General features: G+C 39.1%; 1 protein-coding gene across 1 annotated transcript; it reads left to right on the top strand.

The window, feature by feature from the left end:
- The first annotated feature begins 13,991 nt into the window (after positions 1 to 13,991).
- LOC104648715 (uncharacterized) lies at positions 13,992 to 15,542 on the top strand. The gene is made up of 3 exons (XM_010326537.2): positions 13,992 to 14,323; positions 14,784 to 14,913; positions 15,243 to 15,542. The coding sequence occupies exons 1-3, from the start codon at positions 13,992 to 13,994 to the stop codon at positions 15,540 to 15,542; spliced, it is 762 nt and encodes a 253-aa protein (XP_010324839.1).
- Positions 15,543 to 20,460: the final 4,918 nt, after the last annotated feature.

The raw sequence follows: 20,460 nt of genomic DNA, 5'->3' as shown, positions 1-20,460 counted from the left end.
TTGTTGCTAATAATGATCTTCTTGTTTCTTGTGATGCAAATGCCATTAATCTTTTTCGTGATGAGTCTAGCTGGTTTGTGGATTCTAGTACTACTTCTTATGTCACGCCAAAGAAGGAATTATTTTCTTCTTATACTCAAGGTAATTTTGGAACGTTGAAAATGGGCAATAATCATGAAGTTGAAGTTATTGGCATTAGGACAGTTTGTTTGGAAAGTAACAATGGTTCCAAACTAGTTCTCAATAATGTCAAGCATGCTTCAGATGTTCGCTTGAATTTGATTTCTGTGGGATATCTTGATGATGAGGGTTATGTTAACACACTTTGTGTTGGCCAATGGAAGCTTACTAGAGGTTTGATGGTTGTGGCCCGTGGTGACAAGTTATCTAACTTGTATGTATTTGAGGGCTCCATGTGCAGAGACTCAGTAAATTTGGTGGAGAATGATACTTCATCAGAGTTATGGCATAGAAGGCTGAGTTATATGAGCGAAAAGGGGATTGATAGTTTGGCTAAGAAAAATTTGCTTTCTGGAGTGAAACAAGCAAAGTTGAAGAAATGTGTTCATTGCTTAGCCGGTAAACAGAAAATAGTTTCTTTTCAGAGTCATCCGCCTTCAAGAAAGCTTGATTTGCTAGAGTTGGTACATTCTGATTTGTGTGGTCCTTTTAAGGTAAGATCTCATGGTGGTGCACTTTACTTTGTGACTTTTATTGATGATCATTCTCGTAAACTCTGGGTATTTCCTTTGAAGTCCAAGGATCAAGTACTTGATGTGCTCAAGGGTTTTCAGGCCTTGGTTGAAAGACAAACAGGGAAGACATTGAAATGCATCCGCTCAGATAATGGTGGTGAGTATATTGGTCCTTTTGATAGATATTGCAGAGAGCAGGGTATTAGGCATCAGAAAACTCCTCCAAAGACTCCTCAGTTAAATTGTTTAGCAGAGAGGATGAACAGAACTCTAGTTGAGAGGGTTAGATATATGCTTTCAGATGCTAATCTGTCAGATTCCTTTTGGGCAGAAGCACTTAATACTGCTGCTTATGTTATCAATTTATCTCCTGCTGCCGCTTTAGATGGTGATGTCCCTGACAGAATTTAGACTGGTAAGAATGTTTCTTATGATCATCTTAGAGTCTTTGGGTGTAAAGCCTTTGTACATGTTCCTAAGGATGAAAGGTCAAAGTTGGATGTTAAAACTAGGCAGTGTATCTTCATTGGTTATGGTCAAGATGAATTTGGCTATTGTTTCTATGATCCTGTTGAGAAGAAACTTGTTAGAAGCAAAGTTGAAGAAATGTGTTCATTGCTTAGCCGGTAAACAGAAAAGAGTTTCTTTTCAGAGTCATCCGCCTTCAAGAAAGCTTGATTTGCTGGAGTTGGTACATTCTGATTTGTGTGGTCCTTTTAAGGTAAGATCTCATGGTGGTGCACTTTACTTTGTGACTTTTATTGATGATCATTCTCGCAAACTCTGGGTATTTCCTTTGAAGTCCAAGGATCAAGTACTTGATGTGCTCAAGGGTTTTCAGGCCTTGGTTGAAAGACAAACAGGGAAGACATTGAAATGCATCCGCTCAGATAATGGTGGTGAGTATATTGGTCCTTTTGATAGATATTGCAGAGAGCAGGGTATTAGGCATCAGAAAACTCCTCCAAAGACTCCTCAGTTAAATGGTTTAGCAGAGAGGATGAACAGAACTCTAGTTGAGAGGGTTAGATGTATGCTTTCAGATGCTAATCTGTCAGATTCCTTTTGGGCAGAAGCACTTAATACTGCTGCTTATGTTATCAATTTATCTCCTTCTGCCGCTTTAGATGGTGATGTCCCTGACAGAATTTAGACTGGTAAGAATGTTTCTTATGATCATCTTAGAGTCTTTGGGTGTAAAGCCTTTGTACATGTTCCTAAGGATGAAAGGTCAAAGTTGGATGTTAAAACTAGGCAGTGTATCTTCATTGGTTATGGTCAAGATGAATTTGGCTATCGTTTCTATGATCCTGTTGAGAAGAAACTTGTTAGAAGCCGTGATATTGTGTTCTTTGAAGACCAAACAATTGAAGATTTTGACAAAGCTGACAAGGCTGATTTTCAGAGTAGTGAGATCTTAGTTGATGTTGATCCAGTTCCTTTGACTATTGCACCGGAAGAAAATCTTCATAATGATGAAAATCAAGTTGATAATGAAGATGGTGATCATGTTCAGAATGACCGGCATGATGTTGTTGATGCTCCAGTGCAAGATGATGTGGTTGTCCAACAACCAATTATAGATGCTCCAGAGAGTTCTCTCAGACGATCTAGTTTAGAGAGAATTCCTTCATCTCGTTATTCTCCCAATGAGTATGTACTCTTGACTGACGGGGGAGAACCTGAGAGTCTTGATGAGGCCATGGAAAGTGAAGAAAAAGAAAGGTGGTTTGATGCTATGGAAGATGAGATTAAATCCTTGCATGATAATCATACCTTTTATTTGGTTAAGTTACCTAAAGACAGAAAAGCTTTGAAAAACAGGTGGGTTTTTCGGGTGAAACATGAAGATGGTAATCCAGTTCCACGGTACAAAGCTAGATTAGTTGTCAAGGGATTTAATAAGAAAAGGGGAGTTGATTTTGATGAGATATTCTCTCTTGTTGTGAAGATGTCATCCATTCGTGTGGTTCTAGGCTTGGCTGCAAGTCTAGATTTAGAGGTTGAGCAAATGGATGTTAAAATTGCTTTCCTTCATGGTGACTTAGATGAAGAAATTTATATGGAGCAACCGGAAGGTTTTGAAGTCAAGGGAAAAGAGAATTATGTTTGCAAATTGAAGAAGATCTGTTATGGTTTGAAACAAGCTCCAAGGCAGTGGTACAGGAAGTTTGGTTCTTTTATGAGTCAGCAGGGCTTCAAGAAGACTTCTTCAGACCATTGTGTTTTTGTGCAAAAGTTCTCTGATGGTGACTTTATTATTGTGTTGCTTTATGTTGATGACATTCTTGTTGTTGGTCATAATACTTGCATGATTCAGAAGTTGAAGCAAGAGTTGAGTAAGTCTTTTGCTATGAAAGACTTAGGACCAGCAAGGCAGATTCTTGGCATGCAGATTGTCCGTGATAGAAAGGCCAAGAAATTGGTATTATCACAAGAGAAGTACATTCAGAAAGTACTTCGCAGATTCAGCATGGACAATGCTAAGGTTGTGAGTACACCCTTAGCTATGCACTTCAAATTGAGCATGAAACAGTGTCCTTCTAGTGATGATGAAAAGGAAGATATGAAGAAAGTTCCTTATGCTTCAGCTGTTGGTAGTTTGATGTATGCGATGATTTGTACAAGACCGGATATTGCTCACACTGTTGGAGTTGTTAGCCATTTTCTTTCTAATCCGGGAAGAGAACATTGGAATGCTGTAAAGTGGGTTATGACATTTCTGTGGCACTTCTAGTCTGAGTTTGTGTTTTGGTACAGGGAAGCCTATTCTTTGTGGTTATATTGATTCAGACATGGCTGGTGATGTTGATAGTCGCAAGTCTACTTCAGGGTACTTGGTTACTTTTGCAGGGGGAGCTGTGTCTTGGCAATCTAGGTTGCAAAAATGTGTTGCTCTATCTACTACAGAAGTTGAGCTTATTGCTGTCTTTGAAGCTTGTAAAGAATTGCTTTGGATGAAGAGATTCTTGGGGGAACTTGGTTGTGCTCAAGAGAGGTATGTACTTTATTGTGACAGTCAAAGTGCTATACATCTTGGCAAGAATTCTACGTTCCATGGTCGTTCTAAACACATTGATGTGAGATACCATTGGATTCGAGATGTGTTGGATTCTAAGTTGCTTGAGCTTGAAAAGATTCATACAAATAACAATGGTTCCAATATGATGACTAAATCTTTGCCAAAAGGGAAGTTTGAAGATTGTTGCATGATCGCCGGGATGGCAGTCTCCTCCACATAGTCGTGAGGGGGAGAATTGTTGGGTTATAGGTCTTTTTCCCTTCCTATGTGGATAAATAAAAGCCCAATTTGGACCAACCCATTTTTTCCCATAGGCCCATTCTTATGAGGCAAATATAAACCTATTTAGGGTCTTATTTTTAGACATACAAGAGTGTTTTTTCAGCAGCCAAAAAGAGAGAAAGAGAGATTTTCGCAGTCAAAAATTCAGCCCTAACAACCAACTTCAAATTGCGATTTCCGCTTCGTTTCTTGTCCGATTGAGCTGATTTTTGGATAGCATATTATCTTTATTTCAATCTTTGATTAAGAACTGACAGAGTTCGATTGGTGGCCTGCAACTTCAGTTTTGCTGTCGTGAACAGTAGCTGCGAAATTGGTGATTTTGCTCCTTTAATTCTCTAGATTTGGTGCAATCTTATTTTGTTGTTGCTCGTTGTTTGGCACTTGTTTTTGTGGCCAATTTTGGAGAAAAATATTGTAACTGTTGGTGATTATAGTGGAGCTTTTGGTGCCGTGGTTTTTTACTCTTCACATCGAAGGGTTTTCCACGTAAATCTTTGTGTCTTGTGTGATTGGTTTATTATTGCCTTGTTATATTTGTTTGGTTGAATTACTTGCTGCCTTACTATCATAAAGCTTGTGGTTGTTTGTCTTCTCTTTGTTCAAATCGAGAAGTGAAAGTATAGACTTGGGGATTCTTCCGTTGTTATCCTGTCAGGCATTTTTGTTAGTGCCTTGTCTTTCCCAACATTTGAATGGCTGCCTTGCTTAACATACCATTTTGACAGGTAGTGTAACATTGACCCCCAGCTCCTCTGCAACTTACTTTGTCCTATTACGACGTAAAGGAAAAGTGAGTAGATATTTACACAGTTTATTTTTTCTTCATAGTTTCTGTTTTTATTTCTGTCTTTGGAGATCAGAAAAAGAAAAAGTGAGAGTTCAATTGGAAATGATGTTTAGTTCATATATTTTCATGTATGCATGTCCAACTGTTTTATTGTTTTACTCTTCATTGATCATAGATATACTTTTAATGGTAAAGTCAAAGAAGGTAAAATATCATCAAAATTTGGCGTTTTTCTTGGACAAGACTAGGGTTCAAATGCCTCATCCCCATTTTGGAAAATGAAGTTTTCAATCATAGGAAGGAGGCAGATTAGTCAACAAAATGTTGCATATTATCCTTCATTTGTGTAGGAGAAATTACTAGTTGAATACTTTAAATATGCGCCTGCTTTATTTAATTTGTTAGATATATCTTCCATTTTGTACTGTATTATGATAAAAGTATGCTTTATTTTCTTCATTTTTTGTCACAAGCACCATATACTTCAAATTTATCATTTTTCATATTTTAAAGAAAAATAAAGTTAAAACTGGAGTTGTCAACCTTCGAAAAATAAAACTTTCAAAATCGTAAGTTTGTATATGCTTGGTTATAGAGAACGTGTAAATTCTTTCCTCTTTTTTTTATTTTGGGTATAAAAATTTCCATAAAATATACTACTGCAAAAGATTCCACATATGTTTTATTTTTTGTGCTATAGAAAACGTGTAGAAATAGTTTCCATAAAAAGTTTACATACAAGTGTGTCTCTCTATATCAACTACCAACTCTGTTTTCTTCTTCTGTACGAAGAAAATAAGGAGACTAATTGAGTGTATAATGGAGAATTTGAAAGAGGGTTTTTGATGTTAGGACCGGAAATAAGCAGGTGTAAATGCGGAAGCTAACAAAGCAAACCTTGAAAGATCACGAGTAAGAAGAGAACGAGAAATATACCAAAAGACACAAAGATTTAACGTGGTTCGGTGAATCGACCTACGTCCACAAAGGAGATGATCAATCCACTTTAAATATGAGAGTACAAAATACAGAGAGAAACAACCTCAACCAATTCACTCGGAATACATGGGAGGTTCACACAAGTAATAACGTATCAAACTTGTGACCCACAAATTCTCCCCCTAACCAAAACTCTCAAAGCCCTTTAAGACTACATTGTGAATGCTAATTAAGTTAGAAGGAATATGCCTCTATTTATAGAATCCTAAACCTTTTCCTACCCAAAAAGGATTAGTCAATTCAAAACCTTTTCCTAAGATGAAAACCTATTTATGGTAAGAAATCAGGGCAAATAAAACCCAACAAATCTCCCCTTTGGCCTGAATTTCTGACAAAATAAATTTGTCCACCTTCTTCACTTAATCTTTAACAACTTGCTTCTCCTCTCCATAATCTCCTTTGCAAAATTTATGTCTCAACACAAAGAATCTCTCTAAAACAATTTCTCCAACAAAATCTTCAATACTTTCAAAAAGGTTACTGCTAGAACTACACCGCCAAAATGAACACATCATTCTAACCTGGTTCAATCATCGATTATCGAACCACTGAAACTGACTCCGTCATTGAATCTAGCACTGATACCACTTGTTAGGAGCGAAAATAAGCTGGTGTATATGCGGAAGCTAGCAAAGCGAATCTCAAAAGACTACGAGTAAGAAGACAACGAGAAATATACCAAAAGACACAGAAATTTAACGTGGTTCAATCAATCGACCTACGTCCACAAAGGAGATGAGCAGTCCACTATAAATATGATAGTACAAAATAGAGAGAGAAACAACCTCAACCAATTCACTCAGAATACATGGGAGGTTCACACAAGTGATAACATATCAAGCTTGTGACCCACAGATTCTCCCTCTAACCAAAACTCTCAAAGCCTTTAAGACTACATTGTGAATGCTGATTAAGTTAGTAGGAATATTCCTCTATTTATAGAGTCTTAAACCTTTTCCTACAACAAAAGGATTAGTCAATTCAAAACTTTTTCCTAAAAGGAAAACCTATTTATGGTAAGAAATCAGGGCAAATAAAACCCAACAAATCTCCCTCTTGGCCTGAATTTCTGACAAAATAAATTTATCCACCTTCTTAACTTAATCTTCAACAACTTGCTTCTCCTCTCCATAATCTCCTTTGCAAAATTTATGTCTCAACACAGAGAACCTCTCTGAAACAATTTCTTCAAAAAAATCTTCATTATTGTCAAAAAGGTTGCAACTAAAACTACACCCGCCAAGATGAACACATCTTTCTAACCTGGTTCAATCATCGATTATCGAACCACTGAACCTGACTCCGTCATTGAATCTGGCTCTGATACCACTTGTTAGGATCAGAAATAAGCAGGTGTAAATGCGTAAGCTAGCAAAGCAAAACTCAAAACACCACGAGTAAGAAGACAACGAGAAATATACCAAAAGACACAAATATTTAACGTGGTTCGGTCAATCGACCTACGTCCCCAAAGAAGATGAGCAATCCACTATAAATATGAGAGTACAAAATACAGAGAGAAACAACCTCAACCAATTCACTCGGAATACATGGGAGGTTCACACAAGTAATAATGTATCAAACTTGTGACCCACAAATTCTCCCCCTAACCAAAACTCTCAAAGGCCTTTAAGACTACATTGTGAATGCTAATTAAGTTAGAACGAATATGCCTCTATTTATAGAATCCTAAACCTTTTCCTACCCAAAAAGGATTAGTCAATTCAAAACCTTTTCCTAAGAGGAAAACCAATTTATGGTAAGAAATCAGGGCAAATAAAACCCAAAAAATCTCCCCTTTGGCCTGAATTTCTAACAAAATAAATTTGTCCACCTTCTTCACTTAATCTTTAACAACTTGCTTCTCCTCTCCATAATCTCATTTGCAAAATTTATGTCTCAACACAAAGAATATCTCTGAAACAATTTCTCCAACAAAATCTTCATTACTGTCAAAAAGGTTACTGCTAGAACTACACCGCCAAAATGAACACATCTTTCTAACCTGGTTCAATCATCGATTATTAAACCACTGAACCTGAGTCCGTCATTAAATCTGGCTTTGATACCACTTGTTAGGATTGGAAATCAGCAGGTGTAAATGCGTAAGCTAGCAAAGCAAACATCGAAAGACCACGAGTAAGAAGACAACGAGAAATATACCAAAAGACACAAAGATTTAACGTGGTTCGGTCAATCGACCTACGTCCACAAAGGAGATGAGCAATCCACTATAAATATGAGAGTACAAAATACAGAGAGAAACAACCTCAACCAATTCACTCGGAATACATGGGAGGTTCACACAAGTAATAACGTATCAAACTTGTGACCCACAAATTCTCCCCCTAACAAAAACTCTCAAAGCCTTTTAAGACTACATTGTGAATGCTAATTAAGTTAGAAGGAATATGCCTCTATTTGTTGAATCCTAAACCTTTTCCTACCCAAAAAGGATTAGTCAATTCAAAACCTTTTCCTAAGAGGAAAACCTATTTATGGTAAGAAATCAGGGCAAATAAAACCCAACAAATCTCCCCTTTCGCCTGAATTTCTGACAAAATAAATTTGTCCACCTTCTTCACTTAATCTTTAACAACTTGTTTCTCCTCTCCATAATCTCCTTTGCAAAATTTATGTCTCAACACAAAGAATCTCTCTGAAACAATTTCTCCAACAAAATCTTCATTACTGTCAAAAAGGCTACTACTAGAACTACACCGCCAAGATGAACACATCTTTCTAACCTGGTTCGATCATCGATTATCGAACCACTAAACCTGATTCCGTCATTGAATCTGGCTCTAATACCACTTGTTAGGATCGGAAATAAGCAGGTGTAAATGTGTAAGCTAGCAAAGCAAACCTCGAAAGACCACGAGTAAGAAGACAACGAGAAATATACCAAAAGACACAAAGATTTAACGTGTTTCTGTCAATCGACCTACGTCCACAAAGTAGATGAGCAATCCACTATAAATATGAGGGTACAAAATAGAGAGAAAAACAACCTCAACCAATTCACTCGGAATACATGCGAGGTTCACACAAGTAATAACGTATCAAACTTTTGACCCAAAAATTCTCCCCCTAACCAAAACTCTCAAATCCCTTTAAGACTACATTGTGAATGCTGATTAAGTTAGACGGAATATGCCTCTATTTATAGAATCCTAAACCTTTTCCTACCCAAAAAGGATTAGTCAATTCAAAACCTTTTCCTAAGAGGAAAACCTATTTATGGTAAGAAATCAGGGCAAATAAAACTCAACAAATCTCCCCTTTGGCCTGAATTTCTGACAAAATAAATTTGTCCACCTTCTTCACTTAATCTTTAACAACTTGCTTCTCCTCCCATAATCTCCTTTGCAAAATTTATGTCTCAACACAAAGAATCTCTCTGAAACAATTTCTCCAACAAAATCTTCATTACTGTCAAAAAGGTTAATCCTAGAACTACACCGCCAAGATGAACACATCTTTCTAACCTGGTTCAATCATCGATTATCGAACCACTGAACCTGACTCCGTCATTGAATCTGGCTCTGATACCACTTGTTAGGACCGGAAATAAGCAGGTGTAAATGCGAAAGCTAGCAAAGCAAACCTCAAAAGACCACGAGTAAGAAGACAACGAGAAATATACCAAAAGACACAAAGATTTAACGTGGTTCGTCAATCGACCTACGTCCACAAAGGAGATGAGCAATCCACTATAAATATGAGAGTACAAAATACAGGGAAAAACAACCTCATCCAATTCACTCAGAATACATGGGAGTTTCACACAAGTGATAACGTATCCAACTTGTGACCCATAAATTCTCCCCCTAACCAAAACTCTCAAAGCCCTTAAGACTACATTGTGAATGCTGATTAAGTTAGAAGGAATATTCCTCTATTTATAGAGTCCTAAACCTTTTCCTACAAGAAAAGGATAAGTCAATTCAAAACCTTTTCCTAAAAGGAAAACCTATTTATGGTAATAAATCAGGGCAAATAAAACCCAACAAATCTCCCTCTTGGCCTGAATTTCTGACAAAATAAATTTGTTCACCTTCTTCACTTAATCTTCAACAACTCTCTTCTCCTCTCCATAATCTCCTTTGCAAAATTTATGTCCCAACACAGAGAACCTCTCTGAAACAATTTCTTCAACAAAATCTTCATTACTGTCAAAAAGGTTGCAGCTAAAACTACACCCGCCAAGATGAACACATCTTTCTAACCTGGTTCAATCATCGATTATCGAACCACTAAACCTGACTCCATCATTGAATCTGGCTTTGATACCACTTGTTAGGATCAAAAATAAGCAGGTGTAAACGCGTAAGCTAGCAAAGCAAACCTCGAAAGACCACAAGTAAGAAGACAACGAGAAATATACCAAAAGACACAAAGATTTAACGTGTTTCGGTCAATCGACCTACGTCCACAAAGGAGATGAGCAATCCACTATAAATATGAGAGTACAAAATACAGAGAGAAACAACCTCAACCAATTCACTCGGAATACATGGGAGGTTCACACAAGTAATAACGTATCAAACTTGTGACCCACAAATTCTCCCCCTAACAAAAACTCTCAAAGCCTTTTAAGACTACATTGTGAATGCTAATTAAGTTAGAAGGAATATGCCTCTATTTGTAGAATCCTAAACCTTTTCCTACCCAAAAAGGATTAGTCAATTCAAAACCTTTTCCTAAGAGGAAAACCTATTTATGGTAAGAAATCAGGGCAAATAAAACCCAACAAATCTCCCCTTTCGCCTGAATTTCTGACAAAATAAATTTGTCCACCTTCTTCACTTAATCTTTAACAACTTGTTTCTCCTCTCCATAATCTCCTTTGCAAAATTTATGTCTCAACACAAAGAATCTCTCTGAAACAATTTCAAAAGCGAGTGTTACAATCTCTGTGATTCTTCTGAATTCGCCTTTTAAAATATAAATTCAAGGGATTTAAAGCTTGTTCTTGAATCTCTAATGAACTTGAACTTGAACTTTGTCTTGACTCTTATTTGAATTCAAGGGCTTCGAGCTTGTTCTTGCATTCTATGGTCTTCATCTTGATCATTCTTGAACTCGAATGCTTGAATTCTTAAACTTATAGCTAGAGAAGAATGGGTCGCAAGGGTGGAAGTGGCAAGACAAGACGTTGAGATCTTAGGCCGGCGCATGAACGTGACTGAGAGCAAGTTCAAGACCCTTGAGGAATTAACCCTTGAGGAGACAGAGAACTCCAGAAGGAGTTGGAGGGACGCTAGCGAGCTGAGTTTGAGATGAAGGAGGCCATCAATTCATTGGCGTGTCAGCTTATGGAAGTGCTTAACACGAAGGAGACCATCACTTCATTGGAGTAAAAACATATGAATCGCTTGGCACGATCGAGACACTAAAGGCCGAAGTGAAAGCACTGAAGGAAGGTGTAGAGGTTGGAGGATCTGCATCACCTGACCGTGATAGGGAGGCTAGGGTTGAGGCTCCCAATCCACCTATATTCAAGGGCGTCTGTGACGCTCAATAGGTGGAAAAAATTTCTATGGCTCTTGGAGAACTACTTCAAGTGTAGTCGGGTGAGAAGTGACGCTAACAAGATCAACATTGTCGTGTTGTACTTGTCCGAGATGGCTATGCCATGGTGAGGAGCAAAGAGGCTGAGATCGGGAAGGGGACGTGCATCATCAACACGTGGGAGAAATTCCTCAAAGAATTCAATAAATCCTTCTTCCCTAACAACGTCATGTACGAGGTTAAGCGCAGTTCCGGGAATTCAAGCAAACAGGAAGCATTCGGGCGTATGTGAAAGAGTTCACAACTCTAACGCTTCAAGTTCCCATCCTCATGGATGAATACATGTTGTTTCACTTCATGGACGGACTGTAGAATTGGACCAAGATGGAGTTGAGCGGTGTCAGTTCAATACCATAGACGAAGCGATCACACAAGCCGAGTCCTTGACGTACTTTAAGCATGAATGACATGACAAGGCGAAGGGCAAGGACACAAGAAGTAGTCATGCCAAAGGTGGGGGAGACCGTGGCCGAGGCAAGGAGCATCAGGCACACCCCAAGCAGCACGACCCCCACAAGCCAGACGTGAAGCGGTTTGGGCGCCTGAACTACACAGAGAAGCAAGCGCAGGGAAACAAAGGAAATGGATGCTACATATGCGGATGACAACACGTCTATGCCAGGTCCCCCTAAATGAAGAACCTTGGTGTCATCCTACGCGAACGGAAGGAGAACAAAACACAAGAGCAAGAGCAGGATGCGGGCACGACGTAGTTGGGCATGGTTGGACTGTGCAGTGCGATAGCAAAGCAGACCGAGAAGCCAGAAGATTTCAGCACGCAGTATGTAAATATCGCCATTAATGGACGACCAGCTCGTGCCATGGTAGACTCCGGGGCTGAAGCAAACATTATGACCAAAACGGCGGCGGAGAGGTTAGGGATGAACTTTGTTTCAAGCAACACCCGTCTCAAGACAGTTAACGCCCCACCGACTCCCATATGCGGGGTCGCCCAAGGAGTAAGCATCTTGGTGGAAATGTGGCAAGGTAAAATAAACTTTACCTTCACTACCTTTAGACATATTTGATATCATCCTCGGGCAAGAGTTCTTTCAGCGCTGTCACACTATGATCAACCCCTACCTCTAACGACTCATGGTCATGGAGCGGGAAGGGTCATGCATGGTACCTCTAGTTGACAGTGGCAGTGGAACCGGAACCGGCAAAACCGGACAAGATTTGCCCACAGTTTTATGATTTAATATATGTTTACATTTATTACAAATAGCTTGTGTTTTATCTTCGTTTTGTGTCTAAATTGCCAAACAACCGATTTTTTAACACATTCTACCTTAGGCCTAGGATGTACTGGGGGAACTGGGGCAGGACAACGAAAGGGAGCGGGACTAGGAGTAGTAGTAGTTGTAGGTGGCTGAGTTTCATCATCATCATCATCAAAAATAGGCGTATCAGTATAATTATCAATATCATTATCATTATCATTATCACTAGGCAAATCCTGATCAAAATTACCAAAGCGACGTTGTAAATGTTCATGATAAGGATCTAATCCTGAATTACTATCAATATTAAAACCCGTATCATCAAAATGTGTATAATCATCCTATTTATTCTTAATATAGTAGATTTTTTAGTTTTTGATTTAGAAGAACTACCGGTTTTTGCATTATCGGAGGATGTAAAGTTACAAACATTTCTTACACGCTCTAATGCAATTTTTCCCCTTTCCTTTTTGAACAATATTTTTTCCGAAATTCATATTAAAAAAATTAAACGTGAGATTAAATATAATAAGAAAAATGTTATGCAATTATGCAAATAATAAATCAAAAATAAATAAATAATTATTTAAATATAAATGTAACGTAAAATTAAAGTTAGAACGAATGTACCGAACGTCTAGTTAAAAAAAGTAGACGTTTATGACTGCTGAAAGCTGAACGTGGAAAGTTGAAAATTGAATTTTGAAGCTCCAAATCTAATTTCCAAAGACCAAGTAAGGCAACACTGAAATTTAAGATATTATATATTATAGAATTAGAGATTAGAGATAGAGAGTAGAGAGTTGAGAGAGTAGAAGATGAATAGATGATATTGTGATTTAAAAGAATGAAATTTAGGGGTATCTATAAGTAAAAAAAAAGGTTAAAGTGTAATTTTTAAAAATTTAGGGTATTAAAAAAGTTAGGGGTGGGGTAGGGGTCCTATTGGATGAATTTCTCTTCAACTAGCCGTTGGGGGGGCCCACTAGCCATTAACCAACGGCTAGTAACGGCTCTATTAAAAAAATTAAACTGGACCAAACCGGACTGGACCGGTAATTACCGGAACCGGTAAAATCCGGATATTACCTAATTCCGTCCCGGTTCCTGTCCCGAAACCGGAAAACTCAGGTCCTAACAGGTACTAACCGGTACCGAACCGGTACCGGACCAGACCGGGACGGAGCGGATCGGGAACCGATAGGTACCGGTTCCGCTGCCACACATACCTCTAGTGAAGGTGACAATGAAAGAAAGACATGCCACTTATCAGCCATGCAGATTGTGAAGGTCCTTGAGAAAGGAGAACCGACGTTCCTAGCTACTATTACAAGTTTAGAAGAAGACCATGGTGCTATATAGTCCTTGCCACCGATCATAGAAACTATCCTTGATAAGAACACGTGATGCCGGACGAGCTCCCGAAGACTCTACCTCCAAGGCGCGAGGTAGATCACAAGATAGAGTTGGAGGTCAGAGACAAGCCACCCGCACATGCACGTTACCACATGGCTCCACCCAAGTTAGAGGAGCTAAGGAAACAGTTGAAGGAGCTCCTCGAGGCCGGTCACATCCGTCCATCGAAATCACCTTATGGCGCGCCAGTGTTGTTCCAGAAGAAGAAAGATGAGTCATTACGCTTATGCATCGACTATCGGGCGCTCAATAAGGTCACAATCAAGAATAAATATCCTATACCGCTGATTGCAGACTTATTTGATCGTCTTGGACATACCAAGTACTTCACCAAGATGGATCTACCAAGTACGCATCAGAGAGGGAGATGAGCCAAAGACAGCGTGTGTGACTAGATACAGAGCATATGAGTGTTTGGTGATGCCTTTCGGCTTAACCAACGCACCCACCACCATTTGCACGTTGATGCACGAGATCCTTCATCCCTACTTGGACCAATTTGTGGTGGTATACTTGGATGACATAGTCATCTATAGCAATACCTTGGAGCAACACGTTGAGCACTTGAGGAAAGTCTTCCAAATCTTACGAGGGAACCATCTCTACGTCAAGAGGGAGAAGTGTGATTTTTCCCTGCCCTATGTGCACTTCTTAGGCCATGTTATCAGCCAAGGCGAAATTCGGATGGACGAGGCGAAGATTAGGGCGACCCAAGAGTGAGAGGCGCTCACGAAGGTGACCGAGCTGTGATCATTCATTGGACTTGTAAACTACTATCGCAGGTTCATCAGCGGTTACTCTACTAAAGCTGCCCCACTGACCCAGTTATTAAATAAGAATAAGTCGTGGTTTTGGAACAAGAAGTGCCAAGGAGCATTCGAAGGTCTCAAGGCCGCAGTAGGAGAGGAACCAGTATTGATGCTGCCCAACTTCTCAAAGACCTTCGAAATACATACGGATGCCTCAGACTTCTCCATTGGGAGAGGCTTAATGCAAGATAGACACCCAATAACATTCGAAAGATGCAAACTGAAAGGGTTGAATGACGGTACACGGTGCACGAGAAAAAGATGACGGCCATTGTGCACTGTCTACGCATGTGGAGACACTACTTATTAGGCTCCAAGTTCGTGGTCAAGACCTACAATGTTGCCACTAGCTACTTTCAGTCCCAAAAAAATATCAACCCAAAGCAAGCTAGATAGCAAGATTTTCTAAAAGAGTTCGACTATGTTTTAAAGTACAAGCTAGGAAGAGGCAATGTCGTGGCTGACGCACTAAGTAGAAAGGCCGAGCTTACTGCCATCACTACATCTCACTGTGACATTAAAGATGCAATCAATATTGGCATGCAACACGATTCGAAGGCTAAGAAGCTGATGGAATTGGCTGACCTGGGCAAAAACAAGCGCTTTTGGGTAGAAAACGGCTTCTTGCTCACTACCGGTCGAAGGGTTTATGTACCCAAGTTTGGGTCTATCAGGTGGCGCATCATAAAAGAAAGCCACGACACACCGTGGGCTGGGCATCCAGGACAGTGACGTACGAGGGCGCTAATAGACGTTATTCATTTCTGGCCACGCATGCATGACGATATCGAGTTCTATGTGCAGACTTGTCTTGTGTGCCAACAAGACAAGGTCGAGCAAAGGCAACCGGGAGGGTTACTAGAGCCAATACGAGTAGCAGAACGCTAATGGGAGAGCGAGACCATGGACTTCATCAATTTCTTGCTGAAGTCCGACGGGTTTAGTACGATTATGGTCGTGGTAGACAGGTTTTCAAAGTATGCAACATTCATGCTTGCCACAGCCGGTTGCAACGCAAAGGAAGCTGCTCGATTATTCTTCAAGAATATGGTGAAATATTGGTGGCTGCCGGGACATATCATCAGCGACCGAGACCCCCTCTTTAGCGGGAACTTTTAGAGAGAGTTATTTCAAATACTTGGCATGGAGCTTCACTTTTCCACAAGTTTCCACCCGCAAACCGACGGCCAGATGGAATGCGTCAACGCCCTGTTAGAGTGCTATCTAAGGCACTATGTCAGTGCGCATCAAAAAGATTGGGCCAGACTCCTACATATGGCGCAATTTTCTTAATTTGCAGAGGAGTGAATCTACCAGGCGCGCACCATTCAAGTTGGTGACAAGCCAACAACCCCAAACTCCGCATTCGTTGCCAACTACTTTTGAGGGAAAGAGTTTGCGTGCTTACCATCTTGCCAAGGAATGGGAGGAGCAGCTTGACACTGCCAAGTCCTACTTGGACAGGGCAGCCAAGAAGATGAAGAAGTTCGCCGACCACAAGCGTCGTCCCACGGACTACAAAAAGTGACATGGTCCTGGTGAAATTCAATCCAAGAGAGTTCAAAGCACTAAGAGGCGTCCATTAAAACTTAGTAAGCAAATATGAGCGTTTGTTCAAGATCGTTGCCAAGGTAGGCAAGATTTCGTACAAGTTAGAGTTACCTCCACACTTTAGGATCCATTCGGTGTTTCATGCGAATGTCCTTAAACCGTACTATTAGGACAATGAAGATCAAAGCCGGAACCGATCACAACAGGCACCCATTAGTGTCACTGCCTCGCATGACCGAGAGATCGAAGCTATTATGGACTATCAAGCCAAAAGGAAGCGAGGTCAACAAGCCACCGTCATTTTCCTTGTGCATTGGAAGGGACAAACTCAAGAAGAGGCCACATGGGAGAAATACGAAGATTTGTGGCAATTCAAGGACAAAGTCCAATAGTTCTTACAACAATGTGTTGCGGTCGCCACATCATCAGGTGGGGGAGCGTGAGACGTTGTCCAATGGTGATTATCATCTGCAACTATTTTCCTTTTAATTCCACCTTTAAGATATTTCAAACATTGATAGTACGAAGATAAGACAATTATATTCTCATGTACCCAAGGCCTGCCAAGTAATTTTATTTTATGATGTTTTGCGTCGATCACATGCATCCATTCACTTGATCATAAATGTTTCATGTGAATCTCTAATTTAATAATTAGCCTATGCACCTCTTCCCCCCTTGATTAAATCCTTGTATAAATAGACGACTTTCGCTGAGTTCCCCATTCATGATGCCAAGTTCCTTCAATGTGTTGATAGGCAAAATGTTGAATCCAGATTCTTCATCTATTAAGATTCTATATATATTCTTCTCTAGCACATGACCCACCATATACAAAGGATGATTATGTAGTTTTTCACGAAATAGAAGATCATCATCTGTAAATGTGATTTTAGTTTCACGTGCATTTGCTTCTTGTAAAGATGGTTCAATAGATTTTCAGATGATGAAAGAGACATCATTGCTGATATTTCGCTTGTTGCTTTTTCTTCGCCACTATAAGACATTTTTGGTGAGTATTCACTTGTTGTTCTTTCTTTTCTAGTAGATTGCACCTTCATTTTTATTTTTTATCAGAATTGAAACATCATGCCTCGACATTTTATTGATTAGAATTTATGTCGAATGATCTTGGTAAGAATTTCTCTAGAGTCACAATACGTCGAGGTTTTTGGTAGTGATACACTTATACCTTTGCCCTTTTTGGGCGTTTGGTTGATTTTTTCTTCTCCAATTTCTTCATCATATTACCTCTCACCGATTTCTCAGATGATTCTTTTCGTAAGCTTGACTTGTTGCGTCTTCGCCTAGTTACAAGAATCCTACCTCCATCACCATCTATATCAATTTCCTGGTCTAACGATTCTTCTTCATGATTTTTAGAGATATATATTTGGATTGGATCAAGTGATCCATACGTGATAGAGATCTTATTAGAACTAGTCTTCTCATTATCAAAGAGAATTTTATTTTCGTTAACCAATCGCATCACTCTATCCTTGAAGATAAAACCTTTTGCGAGAGGATGACTCACAAGTCTATGATACTTGAAATAATTTGGGCTATCAGCTTTTCCAGCTTCATCGGGTCGCTTCATCTCTAGTAAGTCAATGAGCTTTAACTCGAGCAATTTATCAAAAATTTCAGAAACGTCAGAATCCAAGAAGGGATTTTTTTTCTTGCATCTCCCTTAGTGTCGACTTTTGATTTAAATGTTCTTGGAAATTTGTTCTCATATTTTTGCTTTATGCCTTCATTCGGGTAAACTTTGTAGGGGACACAATTGCACTCATGGATTCTTTGTTGTCATTTCTAGGCTCAAATTTGCTCCAACTCTTGGGTTCCTGTTTGTCTCTTCCTTTGCGAGGATCATAGACAATAGTCATATCTTTTCCAGCAAAGGACATGCTTAACTCCATATCATGAGCACGAGTAGCTAAATCTTCGAAGGATTTTGGTTTTATTCCTTGCAAGATGTAAAGAAGCTCCCAATGCATTCCTTGAATACACATTTCAATTGCATATGCTTCACTAAACCTGTTCTTGCAATTTAGGCTTGCGTTCCTCCACGATTAATGAAATCTATAACCGGTTTATCCTTTCTTTGGTGAGTATTCGAGGTTTCTACAATTCTCACCATACATCTTGTGCCATAGAAGCGACTGAGAAACTCATGCGCTATTTGCTCCCAACTATCAATAGAATTAAGTTCAAGATCCGTGTACCAATCAAAGGCATTTCTTTTTAGAGAGAGGACAAAATGTTTGACAAGATGGTCTCCATAGGTTCCAACATTATTACATGACGAAATGCGTGACATGTTGTGTCGAATTTCCTTGTTCCTCAAATTGCTGAAATTTAGGATGTTGATAACCAACAAGCATTTTAAAGTTATCAATCCTAGAAGTGTATGGCTTAGCATACATATGAGAAGACTTGGTAGATATTTCATACTTATCTTTGATAGTGCCTTCAATAAACTCCTTCAAGCGATCGAATGGGATCAATCCTTCAGAAGAAACTTGCATCTTTTTAATAAGCGGGACTTTCTTCGCAGGATCTTCGATTTCTGGAACTTCAATACCCTTTCCAGACGCATGGCTCACATCTCCATCTAAAATTCCTTTCATTCAATCCATCAACATATCAATTCGAGACTCTTAGTGTTGTACATGCTTTGTCAATCCTTCAACCAACTTCGTCAGATTTGCGAATTGTTCCTTACGAGAGAAGGCAGCAGTCACCATCGTTTGTATGACCATGGGAGATGCAGGAGAGTAGTATGAATTGTCGCGTATGTTATTTTTTAGCGGACTCACGTTATTGTACATGGAGATGATTCATAAGTTGAATCACAGTTCTCCCCTTGTGGTAGAGCTCTTGTACCAGATTACTCAAGTAGAGCCAGTGTCTTCTTGATCTTTTCAGCAACACTACTTCCTCCTTCTAGAGTATTTGTGGAGGATCTTGCTTCTTTTGGAGTCGAAGACCCAAAAACATGAGTTGATGCAGAGGACACTTGAAGTGTTTGTTTTCCTGGTGTAGCAACCTTGCTTCTCATAACAGCTCCGAAACTTCCAAAGGTAACACCAAGGATGCCTTCAACTTCACCAAAGAACTTGGAGCTAGTGTCCTTAGAGGTAGTTGATCGAGAGTTGTTGTTCATGGAAGTCATCTCTATATTCTTGGACTCTTGAAAAGTTGAGATGAGAGGTAGAGATTGTCCCACTAGGTGTGCCAAAATTTGTAGAAAGTAAAATTCGCTTCGAGAAAACAATAATCAACAACGGAAAATTATTGCAACAATCGATTTATTATTTCAAATGCGAGTGTCACAATCTCTATGATTCCTCTAAATTCCCCTTTTCAAATATAAATTCAAGGGCTTTAAAGCTTGTTATTGAATCTCTAATGAACTTGAACTTAAACTTTATCTTGGTCTTGACTTTTATTTGAATTCAAGGGCTTAGAGGTTGTTCTTGAATTCAATGGTCTTGATCTTAATCATTCTTGAACTCGAATGCTTGAATTCTTAAACTTATAGCTTTGTAGAGGATTAAATGGCGTTTGTACCACCTATTTTCTCTAGCTTCTTGTTTAGAATTTTCTGTCTCTTTTCTGCAGTATGAGGACTCCTATTCACAGTTTTAGAATAGAGGAGTTGCGGTTGGAATAAGATTTCATTCGGCCAATAAGATTTATGTGATATGGCATATGGACTGTATAGAGTTGGCTTGTCATCTTTGACACGTGTCATGATTCTATTGGTTTCTTATTTGACTTGGCATGCCACATCATTTGCACACGTGGCGCTAAGATGGACCTCTAGAATCAGCTGAAATTAGGCTTAACAAATTGGGCTCATCTATTGTAGCCCAAACCATTTAATTTAGACTTTAATTAAGTCCATATTTATTGGACTTAAATATTTAACTCAATTATATTAATCCATAACATTTATTTGGATTAATTTAATATAATCTGAATCATTTCATAAATTTATATTTAATAAATTTTGAATGATTGCAGTTGCACTTTTCAAAAGTTAATTGAATAATTTTTAAAGTTAAATTAGATCATGTTAAATCTATATTTTTTT

This window comes from Solanum lycopersicum, chromosome 8 (genome assembly GCF_036512215.1).
Source record: "Solanum lycopersicum chromosome 8, SLM_r2.1".
In the NCBI taxonomy this organism is placed as follows: domain Eukaryota; kingdom Viridiplantae; phylum Streptophyta; class Magnoliopsida; order Solanales; family Solanaceae; genus Solanum; species Solanum lycopersicum.
Note: the sequence above shows the minus strand (reverse complement) of the source record. Positions and strands in the feature narration are given on the sequence as shown.